At 37.9% G+C, this 26675-nt stretch overlaps 1 protein-coding gene across 2 annotated transcripts in view; it reads right to left on the bottom strand.

Moving 5' to 3' along the window:
- The window catches only part of helz (helicase with zinc finger), a 66485-nt gene that overhangs the window by 1125 nt on the left and 38685 nt on the right, over positions 1-26675 (bottom strand). For both annotated transcript variants that reach the window (XM_058771480.1, XM_058771481.1), the window contains exons 22-30: positions 20280-20484; positions 16036-16087; positions 12038-12216; positions 11636-11843; positions 11007-11089; positions 10272-10725; positions 6646-6877; positions 4377-4887; positions 1167-1395 (exon numbers count right to left, since the gene is read on the bottom strand). In XM_058771480.1, the coding sequence (XP_058627463.1) occupies positions 1167-1395; positions 4377-4887; positions 6646-6877; positions 10272-10725; positions 11007-11089; positions 11636-11843; positions 12038-12216; positions 16036-16087; positions 20280-20484 (2153 nt within the window). The remainder of the gene's footprint in view (positions 1-1166; positions 1396-4376; positions 4888-6645; positions 6878-10271; positions 10726-11006; positions 11090-11635; positions 11844-12037; positions 12217-16035; positions 16088-20279; positions 20485-26675) is intronic.

Raw genomic sequence — 26675 nt, 5'->3', positions numbered from 1 at the left:
GGGTTGTCTGAACGGCTGTACAATTGGTATCAGTACAATGGTGCATGCCCTCCAGACAAATTAGACATGTTTTTCAAAACTGAACTATTTTTAACTGCATGCAGCATCACGGTGCGGAACATTCACTTCACTCTTGTTCAGCTATGACTGAATTAAATTATTTGAAATGCAAAACAAAAAAAATAGCAACATGATCAATACGATGATTGAAAATAGCTTTACAATACTGCAAGAAAAAGAATCACAATATATTGACAGATCTATGGCATGATTACATCAGTGTTGTTTTTGTATTAGTTATATAGCGTTTCTTTATATTTTAGAAATAGCAGCATTTATTTTAGAAGTAGCTTTTATTTGAATATTTTCAGCTTTTAGTTTAATTTTACTGATTAAAAACAGCTTTGCAATACTTCATAAAGAAATGACAATATAGTATATTACATACATATATGATATACGTTCACAGCAGCAAAACCAGTATTATTTTAGTATTGTTTGATTATATAGAATTACAGTATTTATTTTTAAGTAGCTTTTATTTTAATAGTTTTGGTTTTCATTTTAATTTCAGTTCAAATGTAGTCATGAAAAATAGCTTTGCAATACTGCAAAAAAAAAAGGAAAAAAAAAAGAATTGCAATATATTCCTACATACGATTGTGTTATTTTTTGCATCATTTATACAGTATTACATTTATTCATAATTATTTTAATTTTAATGTTTGATTATCGCTTTAATTGCTTTAATTATTAAAAATAGCTAATACCGCAAAAGAAGAATCAGAATATATGAAGACATATAATTACATCAGCTAAACCAGTGTTATTTTAGTATTGTTTATAAGTTTGTCAATTTGGTACTTCAACAAACTTTTATTCAGTTAGTTGCCAAGGCAATATTACAAACTTTTTTTTAAGTCTTCAAGCTATTCTTTTAGCTTTATTTCAATGACTGAAAACAAGTTTTAATAGTTTTAGTGAACAATAAAAACACTGAGCACAGCAATCATTTTGACTCCTCACTAGATGATTCAAACTAAATAATTGGATGTGAATTTCCTTAATGAACATCCAACAATGAATAAAACGAATAAGTGCACCTGTATATCACGACAACAGCCACCAAAATCTATCCTATGCATGCAAAGCTCATTGAAACGCACCTAAAACCTCCCTGTGAGGGACAAGGTGGCTCGCTCCGTTACATGGAATGTTGTGGAGAGGAGCGGGGCTTGGGCCGGGCCCGCTGCTGCCCAGCCATAGGTCTGCTGAGGGGTATCTGTAGGAGGGCGTGGGGTGGTCCTGAGGATCCAGGCTGTCCGGATACGGCTGGGGGGAGCTGGAGGAGATCCTCCTCTGGTACAGAGGCCGCCCGGGGCCCCGTGGTTCATACTGAGAGACAGAAAATGAGAGTGGGAATAGGAAAAAAAACTAATGCAATCAAAGAGATACTCATTTGGATGCATTTGTGTCCAACCCTCTGATTGAAACATCAAAAACAGTGGGAGCTCAATTGAATGCCAGAGATATGTAGTCCAATTCAGACATGATTTATTATTTGTTGTCCTTTTTCAGCCTATTTTTATATGCCAAATCACACAAGCAGCAGCAGAAGTCCAAATAAGAGAACTAAGAGTACCAAAAGTGTAACTACTGCAACTTTAAAGCTATATTCTGGGCTCTCTTTAACAAAATGTTGTCATTACCACAGACAATTTCAACATATTTCCTGTAAATTTATAAAAACTGAAGAACACATAAGTGTTAAATACACTTACAATGGAGGCCTTGATGACAAAATAAAAATGTTTAAAATAAGAAATCACAAAAAACGCTTAAAATATGCGACCATCAGAGTTTAAATCAGCTTCTCCAGTTAGGTTTGATATGATTTTAGTGTCTTGAAACAATTTATATATGGAGCAAACTCCTACAGGAAGTACAATGGTTAGTACATAACCAGTAGTTCATCCACCTACGTTGTAGAGTGATTCAACAAAAATGTGAGCTTTTAAAACCTTCTGGTCTGTTTGCACTATAGACTTCCATTGAAAGTCCATTACTGTAAACATGTTTTCCCTTTGTTTTTACAAACTGAGACAATTAACAATTATTTTCTGTGGTAATAGTGCTGGAATGATGACTTTTTTTGTAGGCCAACCATAAATTTTGCATCACCCTGGTTCCCTCGACAAAAAGCCCAATAGGATTTTCCTCATTGACTTTTGGATTATTGCAGAAAATAAGCTCTGTGACAAAGACCAACAAAGGTTTGATTCTTACACATTTTGTTCATCAAGATAATCTTCACAATGAACATGAGTAGGGCTGTGACAGCGATTCATCGATTCAATTAGAGTACTTGATTTAAAAAAAATAATCCTTCCTGCAATTTGCCCGTGACAAGTAACCAGTAAAATACACATTCCACGGACGAGAATTCATGAAACACATTAGACCGTTTCCCAAGGCTGCATGAGATATTATACAAATGTAAAAAACAAAGCATAATGCTATTGTGAGTTCACAAATGTTACAATTCAATTAGTGCTGTCAAACGATTAATCGCATCCAAAATAAAAGTTGTTTACATAATGTGTGTACTGTATATTTATTATGTATATAAAAATACAAAACTAATATATGTGCTTTATTTACATGCATGCAGGTTACGTATGTGCATGTCAGAATGCACAAATGACGTGCTGAAATCGCGTTTGGTCTCTTACTGTATCGCATCCCTTGTCAGTGTCGGGCGCTTGCTTGGCCATTTGTTGTGATTAACAGGAATTAGATTAGTATTTTGTTAGACAGGCATAAAAAAAAGCTTAGTGTAACGCGGCAGCGGTCGCGTGAAGGCCTCCTAGTGTGAAGACCGAAGAGTGTAAAGACCATCGACTCTACCGTGCGACTCCCCGGACAGGGAAACCGACAAGGGATATAAGTATCGCTTTTTATTTTTCCTCTTTCCTACTACTTGTTTCACTTCTGTTTCGGTTTTTATAACCGTTTCTTACAATGTGCAAGTAAGTTATTGCTATTTTTTTTAGCTGCGTGTTTGGCTCAGTGTTATTTTTTTAGGATTAATGATAAACTAATGCAGTTTGATTTGTATTTGTTATCTATTTTAGTTTTAGCTACAGTTGTAGTAATGTTGTCATTTTATTAGTTTTTTTATTATGTCTGCATAGGTTTTTTATTAAGTTTTAGTTTGATTTAATTTGAGTTATTTTAGTACTTCAACATACTAAATGTATATATAAAAATAAAAGCGCCTGCTAAATGACAAAGTAAAAAGTAAAGTAAATGCTGCTCCACACAAACGGTTATCATTTACATGTGTGGAGCGAAATGGATTGCATTGCGCAGTAAAGTGTAAAACAATCGTCAGGCCTTTGGCGCCCTCTGCAGTCATTTGTTATAATGCGTAATGTACGTTAGATCTATTGTTGATAATACATTTATTTTAACGGTTTTGTTCAATAAAACCATATAATTACTTGTTTTTGATATGTTATTTGAACTAATTATAAAATAGCAATGAGGCTATAGTATGTATTTTAAGTAATTTTAAAGGCTAGCATTCGCTTAGGTCTATTTTTATTACCACAAAAAATTATAATTATCCAATTACTGGATTAATCGTCAGAATAATTGACAGATTACTCTATTACCAAAATAATTGTTAGTGACAGCTCTAAACATGAGTTGAGTCTAAATCTGCCAAAGTAAAAGCGAAAGTAAGGCTACAAACTTTAACTTCACTACTAGTAAGCTTCGGACAACTCTTCCGATCATTATTTTAAATCTTCTTTGAAGTTTGAATGTTTGAGTTGATTATAAAACACAATGAGGCTGCGAAAGCAGACTAGCGAGTAGATGAGTTTAGGTGTGATGACGTTTCAAAACTCTGTAGTCCCATTTAGCCATTTGTTAGTAACCGCCTTTTTCAAGACAAGTAAAAGCTCAAACAGGCTATTACTGATCCATTTTACATTGTAGAATAAACCATGAAAATCTCTTGAGCTTATTTTGACCACAGACCTTTTTTCAGGCATTTAACCCAAAACCCTTTAAAAAAAAAACCTATTGACTTCATGAAACAAAGTGCTAAAATTACTAATTCCTAAGTTTTATTACTCATTCATGGAATGTTCCATTAAAACAAATTCAATCACCCCTTTGACAGCAGTTACAGTGACAAGTGACAGTAATTTGTTGATTTTTAATGCAAATTGTTAATTTGTGGCAACATTAGCATCTAAGGCTTTTGATGAGAGTTCAGCTTTATGTAATTATGCAGTGACTACTAATGGGAGTGCAGACAGCAAAACAGTGAAGATTTCATTTAACAGCCCAAAGACAGCCCTCACCTCTTCTACGCTGTGCAGGGAGCTCTGCGGGGCCTGGAGCTGCTGTTTCTGCTGCTGGTGCTGCAGCTGCGTGAGGGGGCCCTGCTCTTGCCTGTGCGCCATGGCCTGCAGGCCAAAGGGCATGCCGTGGCCCAGCACATGGCTCTGGGGTAGGCCAGGGTGGGGCCAGTGGGCCTCCTGTAGGAGGTATTTGACCGGAAGAGGCCCCGCTGTGTGCTCGGGTGGCAAGGAGAAGGAGGCCTGATTGAAGGCTTGGTGCTGCTGGAAGGGCTGGCTGCCCATGGGCTGCTCTCGGCTGGTGTCAGGGAAGGAGGGTGGACCTGGAGCTGGGAAGGGATTGGGGCCGGAGGTGTGGTTTGAGCTGGAGGAAGAGGGAGACGGCAGGTCTCCAGGGCTTCGGGGCTGGACTTGACGGTACTGAAGGAGGCGAGACTGAGGAGGGGGCATGTCAGCCGGCTCCCGCTGCTCATACTGGTCTTGAGGGAGCATTTCACGCAACAGACCGGGATATCTGGAGAAAGAGAGACAGAGAAAGAGAAAGAGAGATTGAGCAAGAGAAGCGGGAAGAAAAGACTCAGGATATGGTAGTAATGGAATACTAGCTTATTACATACTGCACTGTATTCTGTCTATTATATTTTCAAAAACAGTATAGAAAAATGGCGAAACGGCATGAAACAAACGTACTAACAGTAATAAACAATGAACAGAGGTGTGCTACATTGTGACTTGATCTCATCAAATTTTAAAATCACACAAAACATTTGCGTTCCGAGAAAGTTTGCATTTGCTCGCAAAATGTTTGTTCACCTGAGAAACTTTTGCATTCATGCACACAATTGTTGTTTTCACTTAAACACTTACGTTGTGCTTGCAAAACTTTTTCATTCTCCCAAGAAACTTGTGCATTAATTCACAAAATTGTTGCTTTTGCATTCCCCCGAGAAACTTTTGCGCAAAACTGCGTTTGCTTGCAAACCGACACAATTTCTTACAAAAATTGCTTTCTACTGAGAAACCTTGTGTTCACTCAAACTTTTTCATTCTCCCAAGAAACTTTAATTCGCAAAACTTGTTTGTTTTCACCCAAGGGCAACCTCCCGCTCCCTCTCTTGAAACCAACACGGAAGTGACTAAAACTGCAATACATCGACTGGCCGCTGGAGCTGGCTCCAAAAGGGAGTCAATCCCATAGACTGCCCATGTTAAAATACCCAACTTTACAGCAGAAAAAAACATGTTTATAGCCTGGTACAAAAAATTATTTTGGTCTATATAGCTAATTTTGCCCTTCGTGACAACTGTGAGGGGGGTGAATTTTTTTATAACTCATCCGTTTAAATTATATTAAGCCTTAAAGTTCTGCATAATTAAGGGTGTGGCCACTTGAGTGACAGGTGGACTGCCGCGCGCTCCAGAGTGTGAAACTCGCTAGTGTGAAACTTTTGTATTTGTACAGAAAAAAATTATTATAGGTAGGACACTGGGAATCTGGCAATTAGATGTTTTAATGAAAATGATCTCAAACTTGATTTTTACGGCTATATTGATATTGTACTCTGCTTTTGCACTGTCTGCAAAATGGTAACTGATGTTATACTGTGTTCTGCCTTGGTTTCTCCAGGGCTTTTCTCCATGATACAACATGTTAAACATGTCCCAAAATGATCATTAACTCATTTTCGACCAAAAACGAAGTTAGGGTGTTTAGTCTTTGCACGGCAGCACTGCTGTCACTATAGAGGGGCGTGGTTTCAGCTCAGCTTCACCCACGTCCCGCGTTTTTGCCCATTTTCGATTATCCGGGAGTGACGCGCGGTGACGCGCTTCCAAGATGGCGGCGGCCGGCTCCGCCCACTTTAGGCTTCAAAAACGCTTTACAGAAACCTACGGGTGAAGTCACGGACATTACGTCCATTTTTTTTTACAGTCTATGGTTTTCAATCACAAAAGTTTTGTGAAGAGAAACCTTTTGTTTGAACTGCAAAACCTTTGCGTTCTCCTGAGAAATCTTTTTTTTTTTTTTCCCGAGTGACCGCAAAGTTTCTCGGGGGAACAGAATTTTTGTGATAGAAAGTAAAAGCAATAGAGTAACTTTTTTCCTCTCATCACATTATTTTGCATCATGTCCCTTTAAAGGTGGCACAGCATCTAGTTATCATCATGCTAATAAATACATTTACCTTATGAAATTTTACGGACTACTGGATTCTGGTTTCGTCAGACTTGCAAAATAATACAAAGCGAGCAGAACAAAGAGTCTTCTAACCTGGGCATGGCAGGTCTGGGCTCCTCCTCTGCTGCAGGGCCCAGGCCCCAGCCGGCTCGGAGGAGCTGCTGGGGAAGTCGCAGACCCGGCTGGCTGAGATGAGCCAACTGCTGTGCCAGGGGGAAGGGGGCCACACCGGCCTGCAGGAACGGAGACTGTTCACCCCACTGACCCACACGAGCCTGCTGCTGCTGCTGGCCCAGAGCATCCAGCCCTGAGGAAGCCTGACCATCTGTGAAAACAACAGTGAAAGCCCATGACATGCTGGGAAAACACAAAAGGTCTGTTCACCAATCCCCAGCATGACTACTTCAGCAGACAGATACATTTAAGTTCTCCTGAAGGAGGCTAAACAGGTGCAGCAAAAGAAACCACGAATAAACAAAAATATTTAAGGTAACACTATTGTGTACTAGTTACATGTTACATGTACTTACCATACTAATTACAGTAAATTATGTATAATAAGTACAGTATGTACATGCTATTAAGTTAATTACACTGTAACAAGGACTCAAATTATTGACATGGTGATTACTGTTCTTAAAAGGTGCCACAGAATGCATTGATACAATATTTTAAATTGTTCTCTGATATCTACATAGAAGGTATGTGGCTTAGGTAAGGGCAAAAAAAAAAAAAAAAAATTCTCCAGAAACGCTTTTACATGTCCATTTACAACCCTAGGATTTTGTCCCTAGAATTAAATGGTCTGTTATTTGGAAGGGTCATGAATAATAATGTTGAGCTCTGCTCTGATTGGCTGTTTCAGAGTGCGGCTCATTTCAGTAGCTCACACAGCAGGAAAGAAACATACACTTTCTCTCGGTAATTATACTGTATATAAAATGCCGGCATCAGGGAGTCGCTATTAATATGCGGGGCATTGAAACGGCTTTCAAGTGCACGATCGCTTTTTAGTTTCACTTTCGAGATTCTCAAACGCACGTGCTCTGTGTAAACTGCAGCGGCACATTTTACAAGATCAGATGTTTGTCACAGTGGTGCTCAGGATGCAAATCATTCGCCATCATCCTCAGTCATCTCTCCTTACTCTGTTTATGTGGTAAATGAAATCTTATGCACTGTAATGTAACAGGCTACCGCTAGCAAGAAGCTAACCATGTCCCTTTAGTCAAGTCACCTTTATTTATATAGCACTTTTAACAATACAGATTGTGTCAAAGCACTTAACAGTATGAAATTGGAGGATAGAGTGTCAGTAATGTATAATAAGATTAAACACTCAATTTTCAGTTAAAGGCATTTCATTATTGAATTCAGAGATGTCATTGTCTGGCTCAGTTTAGTTTAAATAGTATCTGTGCAATCAAATCGGCGATAATCGCTAGAAATTAAGTGTCCCCAACTGAGCAAGCCAGAGGCGACAGCGGCAAGGAACCAAAACTCCCTCTGTGACAGAATGGAGAAAAAAAACCTTGGGAGAAACCAGGCTCAGTCGGGGGGCCAGTTCTCCTCTGGCCAGACGAAACCCGCAGTTCAAAAGTTTATATTTCTATTTTTTATTTTGTTGCAATTTCTAACAATAATAGTATTATGTAGTTAGTATTTTATTTTTTAGTTATTTTGTTATATTTTAGTTTTATTGTATTAAAACTAAAGTATAAAATAACACGAACCTTTAGTGGCTCGTGTTATTTTATTAGAATGCGTTATTTGCTTTCCGTGCCTTTCTGAATACAGACACCAACCCATCCCTGCACTTCACATCCCCTGCACAGCCTGGAACATAACATTTATTTCCATGATCTGCCATTATCCTCGCTTGTTTCTTCACAATACCAGCAGAACTTCTGATGATTTAGCTGTGCAGGTTCAGCTGGCATAGAACATGGGCGGGTATATGCAAATTATATGCAAATGTTGGGGCGTAACCATTAGTGACCCCGACTTATGTTCTGATTCGCCTATTTTTCAGTAGTCTTTCGCATTCACGAGATTTACATAAGGAAACAATGGTGTTTGAGGCTCACAGTATGTCATTTCCATGTACAGAACTCTTATTCTTCAACTATGCCGAGGTAAATACAGTTTTCCATTCTATGGCACCTTTCAATTCTTTTCACATTTTAAATTTGGTTATGTTTTATTTTGTGCTATGTTGTCTTTAATGTTGTTGGTATTTTGGCTGGTGGGTCTGCAATTACTTTGCAACTACATAAAAACAAAAAAAAATTACAAGGTGTCCTGAGTGTCATATTTTAATTATGATCATGATTTCTACTTCTCTCGATTAATTAAGCATAATCATCTGAGATATTGGCCTGCTGGTTATTTATTCTGAAAATGGTTTTATTAGGGCTGTCGAAATTAATGCGTTAATTGTGCAATTATTTTTTTGCCTGCTGCAGTTTGTCTCACTGATGTAAATCAAAGAACAATCAAAGAACTTCGGTGGTTAACTTTTGTAGCTTAAAGATGAATCTATAGTCAATTCAGAAAATCTATGGGGTATTGTCAAGAGGAAGATGCAATATGCCAGACCCAACAATGCAGAAGAGCTGAAGGCCACTGTCAGAGCAACCTGGGCTCTCATAACACCTGAGCAGTGCCACAGACTGATCGACTCCATGCCACGCCGCATTGCTGCAGTAATTCAGGCAAAAGGAGCCCCAACTAAGTATTGAGTGCTGTACATGCTCATACTTTTCAGTTGGCCAAGATTTCTAAAAATCCTTTCTTTGTATTGGTCTTAAGTAATATTCAAATTTTCTGAGATACTGAATTTGGGATTTTCCTTAGTTGTCAGTTATAATCAAAATTAAAAGAAATAAACATTTGAAATATATCAGTCTGTGTGTAATGAATGAATATAATATACAAGTTTCACTTTTTGAATGCAATTAGTGAAATAAAATCAACTTTTTGATTATATTCTAATTATATGACCAGCACCTGTATGTGAGGATTGTTTTAAATTTTTAATTTATTCATTTGATATTTCAGTTATCTTGTATTGGTTAATATAATTTGGCATTATTAATGTAATCAATATTAGGTATTTCACTGTTTTAGCTTTTGAGAGAAGCTTCTTAAGGTTTGGCCTTTGTAATGTAGAAAGTGCAATAATTCTGATGAATGTAAAAAGAGATTTCTCAATTAATAACCACAATTATAATTGTGTAGCCTTACTTTCTAGGGTGTTGGTCTGCAGCTGCTGTGGCGTTCTGACTGGTTTTGTGTGTGTTGCTGCAGGGTTGAGGGGTGTTCTGGGGGTTGATAGTGCATTACTACATGGTTGATATCGTTTTCTAAATGTTTTGAGTGCATTGCTATTGTTTTCTGCATGGTTGATTCAGACTCAGTTCAAGGAGCTCAGAGAGACCGTTTCGATTTTAAAAAAAAATTGTGATTTTTAATGCCAAAAAAAATCCAAGTTGGTGTGAAAAGGCTTTTTACACTGTCAAATCCAAACCCTTAGGCACAATACTGTGGAATTTATGAGAAGCTTGAAAGACTGGAACTTGAACTAAGCTTACAACTGTCAAAGTTGATGGTAAAGAAAATTCAAAACGGTGATACAGAAAGCAGTCGGAATAAACACTACGGCACAATACAAAGGAAACAAACATGTTTGAAGCACTGTGATCCATGCATGCACATACCTAGAGTATCGCCCAACAGAGAGTCCAAACTCTCTTCTCCAAAGCTGTTGAGGCGCAGGGGCTGCTGGTGCATCTGTGGGGGAAGGCCTCTCACCACACCTTTCAGATCCTCAGCCACCCCTCCTGGACCTGCTCCCATCGAGCCCTCCCCACCCTCCAGCACTGGAGACTGCAGCCCGCGGTGCGCCATTGGAGGTGCACTGAAGAACGATGGGGGGAAGGATGAGGCCTGAGGGTGGATGGGGGCCTGCATTCGGAGGGGAGGTCGGGATAGTCCGTACTGCTGTGGAAACGGGCTGTTCCCGTGGTGAGGGGGAAAACCGGGATGCGGGGGGCCGAGGTGGAAGTTGAGGGCCCTCTGGGCCTGTGGGTCTTTGCGTATGAGGCGGCTACCAGGGAAGCCCATGTTGGCCTGGGGCTCTGGACTCTTGTTTTGCACCAACTCTGGGTCTCCCTGTAGAGAGGAGGAAGTACAATCGTTATGGACATGTGACGCTAATGGAGGGTGTAAGAGAGTAGGAGAAGTGAAGTGTTTTGAGCATGCAGGGGACGAGTGAAGATAGATGGTCCATGTTACAAGTGCTCTTGTGGGAAGGCATAGTGGGCGGCCCCTTTGATTTATTTCAGATTAAATCGGGAAGATAGATAAGATAGATAAGATAGACAAGATAGACAAGATAGATAAGATAGATAAGATAGATAGATTAAAAAAGGGAACAGGCGGATGGATGGTACCTGTTTTTCCTTCAGCTCAGGGGCTTTCCTCTCGGGCGTCAGCAGCCTACAATGCTCTGTTTTTCCATTAATGTCTATTTTCCCTAAAGAATGACAACAAATCAGCACAATAAAATCCCAAAAGGCCTCACCAACATCCGTAAATGAGGACTCAAACCAGAGAGTTCGCCAAGTTCAAAAACTTTCAAGCTAAAATTTTACAGTGTAATATAAGTGAAAGTAAAGGCAAAATATGAACTGTTAGTCAGTGCAAACAGGCCTGATGTGAAATACAGTATTTTAAAGGAACTTTCTGGGTTGGTTTCCATCCACAGTTGATGTCTATATTTTGGTATGTATACTTGAATATTTTACAAAAGCACTTTTGCCAAAATACGAGCTACATAATTTCATCCTATAAACCCTCCTGAGTTCAAATGTAAGTGCATTATTATCGTAAACAATTTTTGTAATTCTCGAACAATACATCCAACTAGCCCAAACCTACTAAACTATTTTTTTTTAGTTATACATTTATCAGTATCTGTGCTCCCTGGGATTCAAACCCATGACCTTGGCGTTGCTACTGGCACATATCAGTTGAGCTACCAGTATTGTTAAAATTAATAAACTAGTGTTGCGAGTTATACCATTCCCACTGGGCTCCTGAAGTAGTTCTTTCTCAGAGGTGGGCTGCTGGTTCAGGCCTAGAGGAGACGGGTGACTGAACCCATACAGCACAGGTGAGGTGCGACTGGCTGCTGGCCGCAGGTTGAGGTTGTATGCGGCCATGGTGGCCTGATGACTCATGAAGCGAGGATCCATAGGGAAACGGCTTTGGTAGCCGGTCCATGGCAACTGGTGAAGAGAGGGTGAGGTGAGAGTCAGACAAGTGTACAGCATTTAAGGACATGCATTTAGGGTTGATCGATAAGAGCCTCCAAATTCCAGTAAAAAGTACATGAAAACAGGGTGAAACATCTCAAAGATTCTCAAAAATAAACAGGTCAAAGAGGGGGTTAAAGAGAATGAGAAATAAGTCCAGAACATACCGGAAGAGGCATGGGCATCACCATATTGCCTCCATAGACAGCGGGCACATACAGGATGCTGGCTCCGGGGTCGATTCTTTGAACAGGGCTTGGTGATTTGCCAGAGGCTGGAGCTCCGGATCCTGGTGGTGTAAAGGCTTGAATCGGGTTCCCCATCAACACAGCAGCACTGGGCTGAACTGAAGATACAAACATCATCCAAAACGGAGACTAAACGAATCTTACCTCATAATATTACATTAATACTCTTGGATGGTAAAGCAGTTGAACTTGAATCATTTCTGACGACACTATGAATTGCTCTTTTGTTTAGTAATCAAACAGTAACAAGCTGATTACGCAGTAAAGTATCATATGATGAAGTAGGTGAAATCCAACAGTTGGCCACTAGACATTTAGCAAACACTTTCATCCTTAGCAAACCGGAGAAACACTAATGATGAAATAAAATTTCTAGACATCTGTTCTCCAATTTATTCATTTGCTAGACCCTTAACCCAAATGTGACTCTCCTCGACATGTTTATCACTGTTAACAAGCAAGAAAGCAAATGTGTAATAATGGAAAATGGCCCTTTTGGTTATGGCTGTTTATCTGTTGGCAAAACCAAATGTCTTGGCAAAAAATACATGCACATGTGTGACAACACTGATCAATAGTTTTATTAAAACTCTTCTCCAAGTGTTATTTATTCACTGATTTAATTAAATCTCTACTCTCCATCTGTTGATCACAGCAATTTTTTAGCACTCATTTTTAATAAGAGATGAATGTACAGTATTCACATACAAAGATTAATTGTGTGCACTTCCAAGATGGTAATTTTGTAAATGAAGTTCAAATGAATCACATCCAAGACAATGTTTATTGGTGAATCTTACGAAATTCATCAAAAACATGTCCAGGTGACATTTCATCCCAAAATCAGAAAAAAAGATAAATTATAAATAATATTTTGTATAAAGAAAATAAAGCATGTTTTTAGGACCTTGTGACCTTAATGACAATTAAGCACACTTACTTCATAAGTATCAAATGACAAAGTAAATAAAACACTAAATAAAATAAAAAAATTTGGTAATACTTTAGAATAGGGAACACATTCACTATTAACTACGACTTTTCCCTCAAACTCCTAATTTTCTGCTTATTAATAGTTAGTAAGGCAGTTAAGTTTAGGTATTAGAATATTAGAATAAGGTCATGTAGAATAAGGCATTAATATGTGTTTAATTAGTACTAAGAAATGGCTAATATTCTAGTAATATGCATGCTAATAAGCAACTAGTTAAGAGACCCTAAAATAAAGTGTTACCAAAAAATTTTTAGGGTGGAGTGTAACCTGAATGTTTTTAATGTTTCCGGTAACACTTCAGCATAGGGACTAAGCTTGGGCGATAAAACGGTATCGATATTTATTGATGGAACACCTTCTTCGATAACGCTAGAAAAAAAAAAAAAATTATATAGTGCAAGATATAGGCATGTGCTATGAGTGACGCAGACAGCACACACACACAAAAAAAAAAAAATTAATATTAGTCTAATTTAAAATGAACATTTGCATTTGAATGCAAAAACTGTGCAATCGAATGTTGGGCGTGCGTCAGGGAGCTTCATTGGCGCATGAGATGTGGTGATGTAAGTGACGTTGTTGCATTTTAATGTTTTGTTAGTCTAACCCACGAGACGCGCAGTTGCTGCATTATTCATTCAAAATAGAGAAATATAGTAGCTGATTTTGATCAGGTTAAAACCGAAACCAAGCCATTCGCACATTTTTATAGACAGTTATTTCCTTGCGTTGACAATTTAATGCGCTGCATTAGGTTCCTTAAGACCTATTTAATTGGCATATAAAACATTAGAAATTAGATATTTAATTTTTATTTTGTGTTTGACCGTTAAAACTAAAAAAGTTGTTGGTCTCAAAAAATGGGTTAATTTAAAAATACAGTGGTTAAATAAAAAAAAAAAATTATATTGCTCCGTTTTAAAAAAAGGTTATATAAAAAAAAGCCAATAATTATCGATACCGAACGTTATGAAACATTATAATCGCTGATAAATTTTTTTAGCTATATCGCCCAGCCCTAATATAACATATTGGCTGTTTATTAGTATGTATACAGAACATATTCTGTATGACCATATTCTACATCCCTAATCCTACTCAATACCTAAAAACTTAACTACCTTACTATTAATAAGCAGCAAATTAGGAGTTTGAGGCAAAAGTCGCAGTTAGTAGTAAACTAATAGCGAGAATTGGACCTTAAAATAAAGTCCTGCGATTTACCCAATACTGATTTGTGTGCAGTTCCTTTGTGCACACCCTAGTTTGGAAAAACACCTTATGCTCAATCGGACACAGGTCTGATCTAAAAGCTCTAGTGTGAAACTCTACGCCCTGATACACCCTAATCTGTACCAATTTCAGGGTCATCCCTGCTTCAGATTGAAGTGGTCTGTTTGAAGCCCAACACCCCCAGAATCATTACGCTACAGCCACCCCCGAAATGTCCTCACAAGCACTAAACAGCACACACACCTGGCTCAAGTCATTTGCCCAGACACACGGCAATCCAAGGAAGTAATTCAGGGGGAATTGGCGCTGCTGCCACACATTGTCGGCGGGACCATGTTTTGATTGCGCGAGAAGTGAGGCTGGAAGGAAGTTGGATCCACTTGACTGATCTCGTCTCTCAGACTCCTCTATGCTCTCGCTCTCTGTCTTCACTTTCTGCCTCGACAATCACTCAAGCGGCTCTCCACAAACTAATGACCTCGATTTGTTCTGACAGCACTGTCACATCACACCAATAATATCCTCAAACTCTCCAATCAGAGGTCAAAGGCTGTGAAAACATCTCCTTCACGAGGGGCTAATACAGCTGCTGACCTCTCCGTCACATTCTCCAGGTAACTGCTCCATATGAATGTTAAACGGGTAATATGAAGTGGCTTTGACCGCCTCAAATTAATCTTAAGTGGTGTCCTATACAAAGGTTTACCACCATAGAACCAGCTGCAAAATATACCAGTGCCAAGATATACAATCTTAAAGCGCATGACTGTTTTTCAGATGGTACAATTGGAAATAAAGTGCTATGATTGCATGTACAGTACTTGCTATCATTTGTTTGATCCAAAATGTTAAAATACCTTAAATAAAACTGCAATAAAAATATTTTATTTTAAAAATAGAAAGAAAAATCAATTTAATTTAGACTTTACTTATAAACATTGATGAACACACATACAAGGAGCACATCAAATATGGTAAAGGGAAGCAGAACTTTGAACTTTTGAGGGACAGGGACACATTAATCACACCAAATATTAGGATATTATTATTAATGACATTATATATTAAATGTCAATCCTAGTGTATACATAAATCAATGTAATTTTTTTAACTATCCCTTTAAACAATTTACCTATCCCTTTATAACAATTTTTATAATACAAAAATCTATTTTTTTCCCGTTATTTTATGTTTTTTGTAATCCCAATCCTAGCATATATCAACTCTAATCCTATGCAAAACACAGGTAAAGTTGACATTATATTAGTACATTAGTATAAAACATGCTTTTGCGTGTGTATTTGTTTTCATTTACAATTACTAAGGTAATTTTGTAGAAATTACTTTTAATATTCTGATGTACTGAATATTACAACAAAATGTGGTATCTTGATCGTATTTCTTCCACAATAATAGAGAACAATGCTTGCCTTGTCCACTTGGATTTGGTTGTTTATTTGTTACCCATACACTAAGTGCGTTGCCAAAAAAAAAAAAAAAAAATATTGCACACATTGACATGCATTGATGTGATTACGGTATCGTGACAACCTTACCCAGCTATGTAGCATTTTTCAGAGCTAGAGAACACGTAAATGAGCACATCCACCCAATTAAGAGAAGCTTAGGTGAAAATGTGTGAAAATGTTCAAACCTTCAAGAACAACAGGTCAAAGAGAGAGAGACTTACCAAAGCCTTCTGGGGGGAAGGGTTCAGTGTGATTGGCCAGCTGTCCTTTCGCCTGTGGAGGAAGAGGAGGATTTGAGTGAATCAGTGCTAGAGGATGAAGGAGCCTGCGTAGGGAAAGTTAGGGGGGAAGGGGGTCTTAGGCATCTAGTGTGCTAACTATAGTCACAGGGTCAGGGGGCCGTGCTTGCCCTTTCTGTGCCGACTGTCACCCTGGCAGCACTGATTTGTCAAAACGGTTACAATGGTTTACTTACACATGGCCAGGCAAATCACGTCTGGGATGTTCTTGATATGTGGGTCGAGGGAGTCGGCTCCACGTGGGTGGAGATACAGCAAAATGAGGGCAGAGGGTGGTTTGAGGGGGCGGTTGGGAGCGCACACAGATGATTTCCAAGAAAAACACAGCACTAACTGCAAAGATAATCAGTGAATCGAGTGGAACAAACTCTTGTTCTTGGTGCACTGAAACGTACAAGACGACAAAAAAAAAAAAAACTCGCGCTTGTATTTTTTTGTGCTGCCATCGACTTCCAAATCAGAGTCCATTGATGCGATCCGCTGGGAATGCGTGCCTTTTCAAAACAGATCAATGTCGTTGAGTGCATACAGAATGACATGCTGACAGCATCAGGAGCGACTGAGGCGTTCTGCTAGCCTGAGTTCTGGCAGCTCCGAGCACCGCCACTCTGGGGTCAGCACGTTTGTAGGAACCGCCGATCACGCTACTTATTTCAATAGCATGTGATGAGCCACTTTCTGTACAAAGCCTGTGAAATTACAGCACAAAATTGGTGATGCACCTGTCAAGTGTTGGACGAAATCAATGGCGTTGTCTATAATTATCACACTCCAATCAAGATACACTAGAGATGACCATAACATGGTGGTTATTTGGTAAGGAATTGGGTTTGAGTTCTTCCCTCCTTTGTCTGTATGGCAAAGCTTGTTTTTGACCGAGATTGATATTGGCCCTCTTATTGAGCTTTTCCTTTCAAGCTTTTTAAGTTAATGGTTTAAGGTGCCATGGTGACATCACTGTTATTGTGTTAGGTATACAAACATAACGAAAACTGGGAGATTGGTAAACAATCAAAACAAGAACGTATATAATGGACCTGTTCCAATACCCATACTTGCAGTTTTGGCCACTTGAGAGCGCATGAATGCGACAGGAAGTAAGTGCACAAGACATATGTGAAAAATGCCAAAGCTCAGTGCCCTGCAAGGAATAGTTCACCCAAATATTTAAATTAGCTGAAAATTCACCCACCCTCAGGCCATCGAATATGTAGATGAGTTTATTTCTTCATGGGAACAGATTTAGAGAAGATTTTACATTACATACATCACTTGCTCACCAGTGGATCCACTGCAGTGAATGGGTGCCGTCAGAATGAGAGTCCAAACAGCTGATAAAAACATCACAATAATCCACACGACTCGAGTCCATCAACTAATGTCTTGACAAGCTGCATATTTGTAAAAAACAAACCCAGTTTTAACTTTAAATCGTTACTTCTCACCAAAATAGGAGTCCATAATCCATAACACTTCCTGAAAAAAAAAAACAAAAAAAAAAAACAAGGATATTTCAGCCAGAAACAATAGGCTGAAGTTAAAAACGTCTTAATAATGGATTTGTTTCTCACAAACACACAGCTCTTCACAATACGTGGAATCGTATGAATTATCGTGATGTTTTTATCAGCTGTTTGGACTCATTCTGACGGCACCCATTCACTGCAGAAGATCCACTGGTGAGTAAATTCTCAGCAAATTTTCATATTTGGGTGAACTATTCTTTTACTGCAAACTACAATATCTCCACACTACCTATTATACCACTTCAGACTGGAATTAATGTCTAAGCATGTCCTACTATACATCACAATTAGGAACTCCCGTGGCCCAATATCATGAGAAGTCAAGAAAAACTTTCTGGTGTAAGTTATATTAAAAAGATATTACATATAATTTGGTAGAACAATTTTAAGTGTTTATTTTTATGCAGCTGCTTTTGACTTCGAGGCAGCACAATTAAAATGTGTCTTGTACAAAGAGACTACTGAACAGATATGACGTGAACAATGTAACAAGCTCATTTTAAAGTTCAGCGTAATATAAATGAAAACCTGTAATTTTACAACACTTTGTTGTAAGTGTGTCCCATCATGTAATCAAATATGGCCAATTGGTTAAATGCATAGAGTGCAAGCATTGATATTGGGACAGGCACTTTGTGTATAAGTGTACCATTTTGGAAGAGTGGTGACAGTGGTGGTGTTCAAAAGACTACCCAATTTGCCATTGATCAGACAGTCCTAGAGGTTAGTAATTGGTTAGGTAGGTTGAACCCCCATTGCTCCAGCTGGTAGGAGGTGTAACTACACCATTATGATAATCAAAACAGTTTCTCCATTGACACTTATTCCAAAGTAGCTATTAATTAAAGGTGACCCATTATGCCCCTTTTTACAAGATGTAAAATAAGTCTCTGATGTCCCCAGAGTGTGTATGTGAAGTTTTAGTTCAAAATACCCCACAGATAATTTATAGCTTGTTGAAATTGGCACTTTTAGGGTATGAGCCAAATGCAACGTTTTTGTGTGTGCACCTTTAAATACAAAAGAGCTGGTGCTCCCGTCCCCTTTTAGAAGAGGGCGGGGCTTCAAGAGCTCAAGCTCCAACCATACCAGTGCTAGCCTTTTGCAAATAAACATTCCCCTATTAGTACATTCCACTTTACAGAAATCATACTTGGTTTAAAAGTCAGTCATCTGATTGAACTGTGCATAATAAATGATCATTTATGTATTACACACACGAGGAGCATGGCGCGATGAAGATAACAGCTGGTCTCATCGTGCCTTAGCTGCCATCTCAAACTTGAGTCCCACATGTGATTATGAGCTCGACAAACTCAAGCGGTCGACTTCACATTGCTTTCATATGCAATTTTTAACTACCACATTCCTATTTATGATCACTCTGGTAGCACGTGAAGGCAGAATCAGTGAAAACAGGCATAGCTTTAGCAACATTAGCCTTACAGAGTCTTTCAGGAAGGCCATTTGGAAAACAAAAGTGTGATACTTTGTCTGGAGCTGACGTTCGAGCACTAAGCGTTGGTATTGATCCCTAAACATATAGGGGACTTTACCGATTTTTTCCATTGTATCTCCAGCAGCTAACGTTACAGCAAAAAAAAAACAACAACAGTAATGGCGGACTGCTGCTTCTCACTCAGGTCTGTGTCTATGCTAATAGTGCAGTGTGTCACAAATGGGCAGGACTTTTTCCCTTCAGTGACGTGTAAAGACGGAGAATCTGACTGTTTATAATTTATTGGGATTATAAAAAAAATGAGTGGGTGGATTTGTACCATTATAGGCTGGTTGTTTTCACACACTGTGGCCACACAACTGTGTTCAAACACCTTATAAAAGTGATTTTTGCATAATAGGTCCCCTTTAATTATTAAATTTAATATTCCAGGTAAATAAATGTGAAAAAAATAAATAAAATACCTTGAATTGTTTTGTAAAGAGGGCTTCTTTTTTTATCTTATCTTCTTTCTTTTAATTTTGTTGTGAATTATGACTTCACTCTATAACTAGTCCAAATGAAACTGAGGGGGTGAGCAGAAACAGATACAAATTTGAGCTAGAGAAAAAAGGGGGGAAGAGGAAGTCTCCTCACTCATCTATTTTGGCATGTTTACCTTCCTCCCCTTAGGGCTGACGATTGATTGGCATATTATTCGTTTTGAAGGTGCGAGAGCTCACCATTTAGACGGATGCTCTCTGCCACTCGCACAACCAAACACTTTTATTAATGTCAGCGGGGGAGAGAGCGTGCATGACTCCACATCACAGCACGTCATATCAAACCCTCCCCCGTGGACGCCACTGACCATATCCGAGCAGACATTGCAACTGTCACGTCCTTCTTTCCGTGCACAAGAGATGAACTGAGAGGAGTTATAAAATTGGCCCATTTGGTAGGAATATCTTGTATTGTGAGGAGGCCTGAAGGTGCTATAAACCCAGTTGTGACATTCATTGTGTGAAATGGAAGAGAAACGCAATAAAATCAAGGGCAAAACAGCTACCTTATTCAGAAAAACAGTTTATGGGAGTCTGGCTTGTTTTTGGTGTAGCTTCTGATAAGTTTAGGGGTTTGCTCAAATCTCTAAGTAATCTGATTATCAATGATGGGGGTTTGTACAGGATGAAGACTCGTACCTTGGGTGGGGAGTGCTGGTGCTTGCCAGGACCCTGGGGATGTTGCGAGCGCAGGGCACGAGGGATGAACTCTGGGGCCAGTGGGTTGAGCACATAGGTCTTTTTCAGCTCCAGGGCCTCCAGCTGGATTTTAATCTGTTCAAAGGTGATGCCGTGAAGACTGTGGTTCTCATGACAGATGGAGATGAAGGTCTCCCAGAACTTTCTGTGAAGGACCAAACAGAAGAAGAGATTTCAATTATATAGCGACACGCCCCTCATTTTATATATGCCCCATCAACACAAAAAAATTATTTTGCTGCCAAGTAAGGATCATCTAGTTTCAATTTAGTGCAGCCTAATTGTTAAATCACAGACAAAAACCATTGAAAAACTGTTTGTCCCAAAATCATATACAGACCATGGCCAAAAATAAACTGTTTGAGCATAACCTTTCACTTTACTCGTGACTAATCAGTATAGCACAATCAAAATCTAAATTAAGCCACATTCAAGCACCAAAATAACAATCTAAACAATGCTGCCTGGGACAAATACAGTGAATCAGAAACGCTCTTCATAAACATAAAACACTTTCCAACACCAACACAGCCACCCATAACTAGATTTGTTATGCCCAATGGCTGTCAGTGGAGAGCGATTATATGAAGTGGGATGGAGAGCAAGAGGGGAAACGTGGAGATTTTCAGTGGGTTTTAATTACAGCATTACCCAAACGTTCCAGATACTACAAGCTGCTCTTCATTTAAAGTAGTTCAACTGCAGTTAAAAAAAAAAAAAAAAAAAAAAAACTGAACTACGAGCTACTAACTATTAAGTAGTTTATGACACTGAAGCTATTTAAGAGGGAAATATCTTATTTAAAATACAATTTAAATCAAAGACTTTTTTTTACAGCTAGGGCACAGCATTAATTTTGAACAGCTTTAAACTTGCACTAAATATTTTATTTGGGTCTCAAATTAAGTAAGAACAGAATTTAATGTTTTATGATTAAAAAAACAATTATAATGTCATGCAGGGACTACTGCTATTTTTTTTTTTAAATGGGATAAATTTACATAAACCATCTGAAAACTTTCACTAGAATTAATTGGATTTTCAAATTCCACAGAAAGAGAGAGCAGTTTAAGAAAGCATTTGGTTATTCATTCAGCTTAAACCAGAGATTCAGTGTTTTGTTGTGGCACACCACTACTTTCTTGTAGACTAGCTTGCTGCTGGAGCATTTTGAAAACCGCTAACTACTCATACCTACATTTAGCTAGTTACTCTACAGTACAGATTTCAATTCTGAGAAACCCCAAGGGGGGAAAACATCCATTATTAATCCAGTATGCAAAACAAGGCGCAGAACTGGAACCCTTGCGGAACAAAATGAGACGCTGCTTGTATTCATACTGGAAAACAGAGTTTGTGCACCATTGAACATCAACTTATTGAGTTACAAATGACTCAAAATCACATAAGCACATTAAGCAGGGTAACATGCAACGTAAGAAACCAAATCTGATCTCACGGCTGACTGGTAAAGACACATGAAAGGCAGAAATATGACTGATTCTCTCCCTAATAGCTGCATTTCATATCCCCTGCAGCTTGGAAGGGAAAATTCACAATCCTGACTCCAGTGACATCAATCTCAAACAATCTCAGACCTCCAATGTGACTCAGAGCTGGAGAAACTCGATGCGTCACCATGTAATTTAGCGGCTGATCTCTCCTGCCTCTGAAAATGGCAGATGAGGGATCTTGTAACGTTTGAAGCTGTAAGATTTTGGTCAGTTCAAGGCTGATAAGAGATGCTTGAAGATAATGTACAGGCTGGGATGGCTTGCGTCACGGTACAGACAGCGTCAGTGGTTGACATGCGAGTTTAAGCCGGCAATTCTAGTAATTTTCTTTAAAGAGGGAGCCCATGAAGGGCCAAAATATTTTCTGTCAACATGAGTTGACAATTCTGAAATGTGGGTTCAAAACCTCATGCTTTCAAGTGTTTTATGAAAGAAAACTTTTAAAAGCCATAAAACTTTACCCTGAGGGCATTTTGTTTTTAATCTGACCTCAATTAATGCACTTCATGTTTATAACAATAAATGGAATGTTTTCTTACTCTTTGCATTTTTATGTCAATATGGTACAAGATTATCCTATTTAATCAATGTGAAAAATTAGATGGGTCAAAAGTAATCTGATTACATTGGCTAAAATGCATGTGTGTAAAGGACTGCACTACTAACTACAACTTTTGTCATGTAATTTGTAATCAGTAATGGATTACAATTTGTAAGTAACTTATCCAGCTCTGTTATCCACTGATGACGCTGCTGGATTTTGGAAGTAACAAGATTACAATCTCTAAACACAGTTTATCAGCCAGTTTCAATAATAGATTAATAAACCACTCCAGCACATTAATCAGCCTGGCTGATTTATCAGTCTATTACCAGAAAGTCGCATCTTGTGAACTCAATAGAGCTGCTTAAAGACATTGGGTGAGTTTCTGTTACAGATTTGCGCAAAACTTTTGCGATATTTTACAAATGTCAATAAAAACCTATTGCGAATTGACAGTGTTTCCATACACTGATGTTATGCGACTAAAACGTAATTTCTATTGTAATAAGTCATGGTGACGGATGTTGGTGGGTTTACGTATAAAATTGCAGCCACTGCACTAGTCATTATTTTTAAATCGAAGGAGACAAAAAAAAAACTGAAAAGAAAAAACCTGTTTCCATTGTAGTTTTGTGAAATATTCCTTTTTCAAATTGCCCGAAAAACCACCTCATAGAAACGCAGCTATTATCTACTCCCACAACACACTGAATTGGGTCTCAACACAGTCTATGGAGATGATCTTGGCTAGGTTTTGTGCTCAGTAAAGAAATAAAAGTAGTAAATGCCCAGGTACTTTAAGCTGCATAAGCAGTTAACAGATGAAAGCATCAATCTTTATGAAGGCCCTACGTTGGGCGCCACATGCAGTGCATAATTACTGCAATCTTTAAGCATGTTGTACCTAATGTGCAATATGTACCTAAATGAATGATTACTATAAATTTGGTATAAATTTAAGGGTTGATGCACTTGACACTCTGTTGTCGGTTTACTGCACAAACCTCTAAGCAACAGCTCAAGCAGAGACGCTATACTTTACCGTCCCTGACGGGAAATCTGTCATGATCTCAGCAGTGCTATACACTTTCACATCTTCCAGTGTCACACACAACGACACGAGCAATATCAGCACCAGACAGTTTGAGACATCAAGTTGAGTTAGTGTTCGCAATACATGCCAACTCCGCGGGCAATAGTTTGTGCCCCCTTCGCCTCAGACAGCAGAACTCATTTCAGATAATATGATGAGGCCTTGAGGAAGCGGAACTGATTGAACTAATCAGGAGCTTGATGAGGAGTTGACAAGTTGAAGCTACAGTGACAGACTGAATTAGATGCAAAACAGCTTGTAGACAGTGGATTTGTTATACAGCAGCCAGCTAGAACTGCAGCAAACACACATTTATCTGTCAAAGGTGCATAAGGGAATCTCGTGTAACCCATCAAGAACATGTCTGGGACAGGAAAAATATTTTCTCAAAATAAATAAAATAAAAGAATAAGTTGTTCGAAACTATATTTTGCCAAATGAAATGAAGCCTATTTTTTTAACATTATGACAATTAAGCACATCTGACCTTAAAAATTCTCACTGCTGTAATGCTTTTTTTTTTTTTTGGTCATTTCATTACTGTAATGGAAAAAAAAATCTTTATAAAATGAAAAGTTATAAAATTATTTTTTTCTTTTAAGTTTAAATAATAAATTATAATATTTAAACTTCTTGGTGGTACTTTTCTAATGCTGATTTTAACTTAAAACTCCAGTATCCAGTAAATATAATTAGTTTTTCTTTAGATTTTGCTATTGTTATAAAACATGTTTGGGTCAGAAAAATATCCAAACAATTATTTGCATATTTTACTAAATAAAATGAAGCCCGTTTTTAAAACAGTCGTGTCATTTAAGCACATTTGACTCCCAAATTCTCATTACTATAATGCAATTTGTTTTGCAATTTTTATTACTGTAATGCAAAATAAAAATGTTAGAAAATTACATAGAAGTAATTTATTGTAATCGTTTTGTTTTTATATACATTTTTTAAAAAGTATAACTTTTTAGTTCAAGTTTAATTAACTGCAAAATGTATACATTCTTCTTGGAGGTATAAAAATACACAAAAATGATATATTACTATTTTTACTTTATATTTTGAGGTAAAAATGTTTGAAAATATTATAATGAAATTAAACCATGAAAAACATTCTGAAACTATCACAGCATTTTAGCTGGAGTGGTCATCATAGTCATGTCACGAGGTTAACGTTTCGATTACTGAAGTCAGTTAAACAGTGCTATCTATTCAGCTAGCTCAGAGCACAGAGTCCTCACCACACACACATTTAATTGCCAGGCCCTTCAGCTTGACATTTCCGGTGGCCGGGCTCTAGCGATTGGTTGATGTGAGTCTGTCTCCATAGCGACAGCGGAGCTGCAGCTAGGGAGGATAGAGCCGGAGGAGCAGAGGGCTGCCAGCGAAGTGACAGACAGCTCTCTGAGGGAGTGTCAACACACCAATCTAAACACACACACACAGAGAACACCCAACCCTGCCCAACAGCAATACACACTGTCATATTCACATCAGAGAACCAGCAGAAGACACAAAACACAAGGGGTCAAAGGTCACGCGCACAGGGGACTGTTACCTTCCTGCTAGCTAGACAACATCATTCACTGCTCTCTTGTATTTGTACCTTTGCTATTAGGTCTAGGTTTATTAAAAAAAAAAAAGAATTGATTAATTGTGCTCTTCGTTTGGACAATCTTGTATCAAATCGATAACACTTTAGATTAGGGAACACTATTCACTAGGGGTATAACGGTACACAAACATGATGGTTCGGTGTGTACCTCAGTTTTGACGACATGGTTCGGTACAGCAGGGGGAAAAACTTTGTTTTGGATTAAAAAGTGCTTTACTGAACAAATTGCTCTCTTTAAATAAATTCAATTATAACTACAATTTTCTAAGTGATAAAAATCTACCTCAGCTTCTGCTCTAAAATATAGGGAGCCCTTTTACATTACTGTAAAGTTACAATAAACAACAGTACAAACTTAAATTGAATTACCATTTATTTTTAAATATAAATCAACAGCTTTAAAAAAAAAAAAAAAAAAAAAAGCAAACATGTAAATTGCACAGTTTTTAAATTAAAAAAAAAAAAATTATATTTGCTGTTGAAATATATTTATTTACACAATGACTGTCAAACAATTTCATAACAGATTTATTATATGTACTGTACATTAAACAATTAAGACATCACTAACAGGTAAAGTAAAATATAATGAGTATACAGCCTAATATTTCTCTAAATGCTTTTCTCTAGAGAAATAACGAGCTGTGGACACTGATGACTTGCCTGAGGTAAATGAAATGCTACGTGACTATTTCCACGCTGTTTTATTGACGTCTTTCCGCAGTTCAAACACAGATTGAGCAATTACGAGGCATTAATTCATTAATGTTTATTTCACATTAAAACTAGCAGTAAATAGTAACGGATGATCGCGCTCCGCGCTGCCATTTGAACAGAGATCCGTCACGCCTCAAAGACCACCAAAACGGCATTTATTTTTTTGATTTTCCAGAAAAAAAAGAAAAAAAAAATTTAAAGAGACAATTTGAAAGGTAAGACTTTGTTTCTTATCAAAAGTAACAATATATAAAACTGGAAGTTTCCAATGAAGTTCTGCTCATGCTGTGGTTAAAACAATGCTGTATTTTTTTAGTACACATGTACACATTTTTGGTACGTGTGTACCGTTACACCCCTACTATTCACAATTAACTAGTTGCTTATTAGCTGCGTATTAGTAGCATATTGGCTGATTATTAGTACTTACAAAGCACATATTAATGTCTCATTCTGCATGAACATATTTCAGATCCCTTAACCAGACCCAATACCTAAACTACAACAACTACCTTATTTACCATCAATAAGCAGCAAATTAGTGGTTTATTGAGGGAAAACTCTGAGTTTGTAGTGAATGTGTGTTCCCTAATCTAAAGTGTTACCATTGATTATTAAACCCAAGGCTGATTGTTTAATCAATGGTTGGAAAATGCACAGTATATACTGCCTACGGTTTTTTTTTAACAAAAAGAATGCTCATAAAAGAGTTCATAAGGTAATGACTACATTGTTATTACTACCTTATTATGTTAAATGCTTATTTCAGTGAGTGGATAAAAGAGGGTAAAAATGAAATAGTTTTAAAAATGGTTTACACTAAAAATGGAAGGTCGGAAGCAGTGCACTG

Source organism: Onychostoma macrolepis, chromosome 03, assembly GCF_012432095.1.
Source record: "Onychostoma macrolepis isolate SWU-2019 chromosome 03, ASM1243209v1, whole genome shotgun sequence".
Taxonomy (NCBI): domain Eukaryota; kingdom Metazoa; phylum Chordata; class Actinopteri; order Cypriniformes; family Cyprinidae; genus Onychostoma; species Onychostoma macrolepis.
Note: the sequence above shows the minus strand (reverse complement) of the source record. Positions and strands in the feature narration are given on the sequence as shown.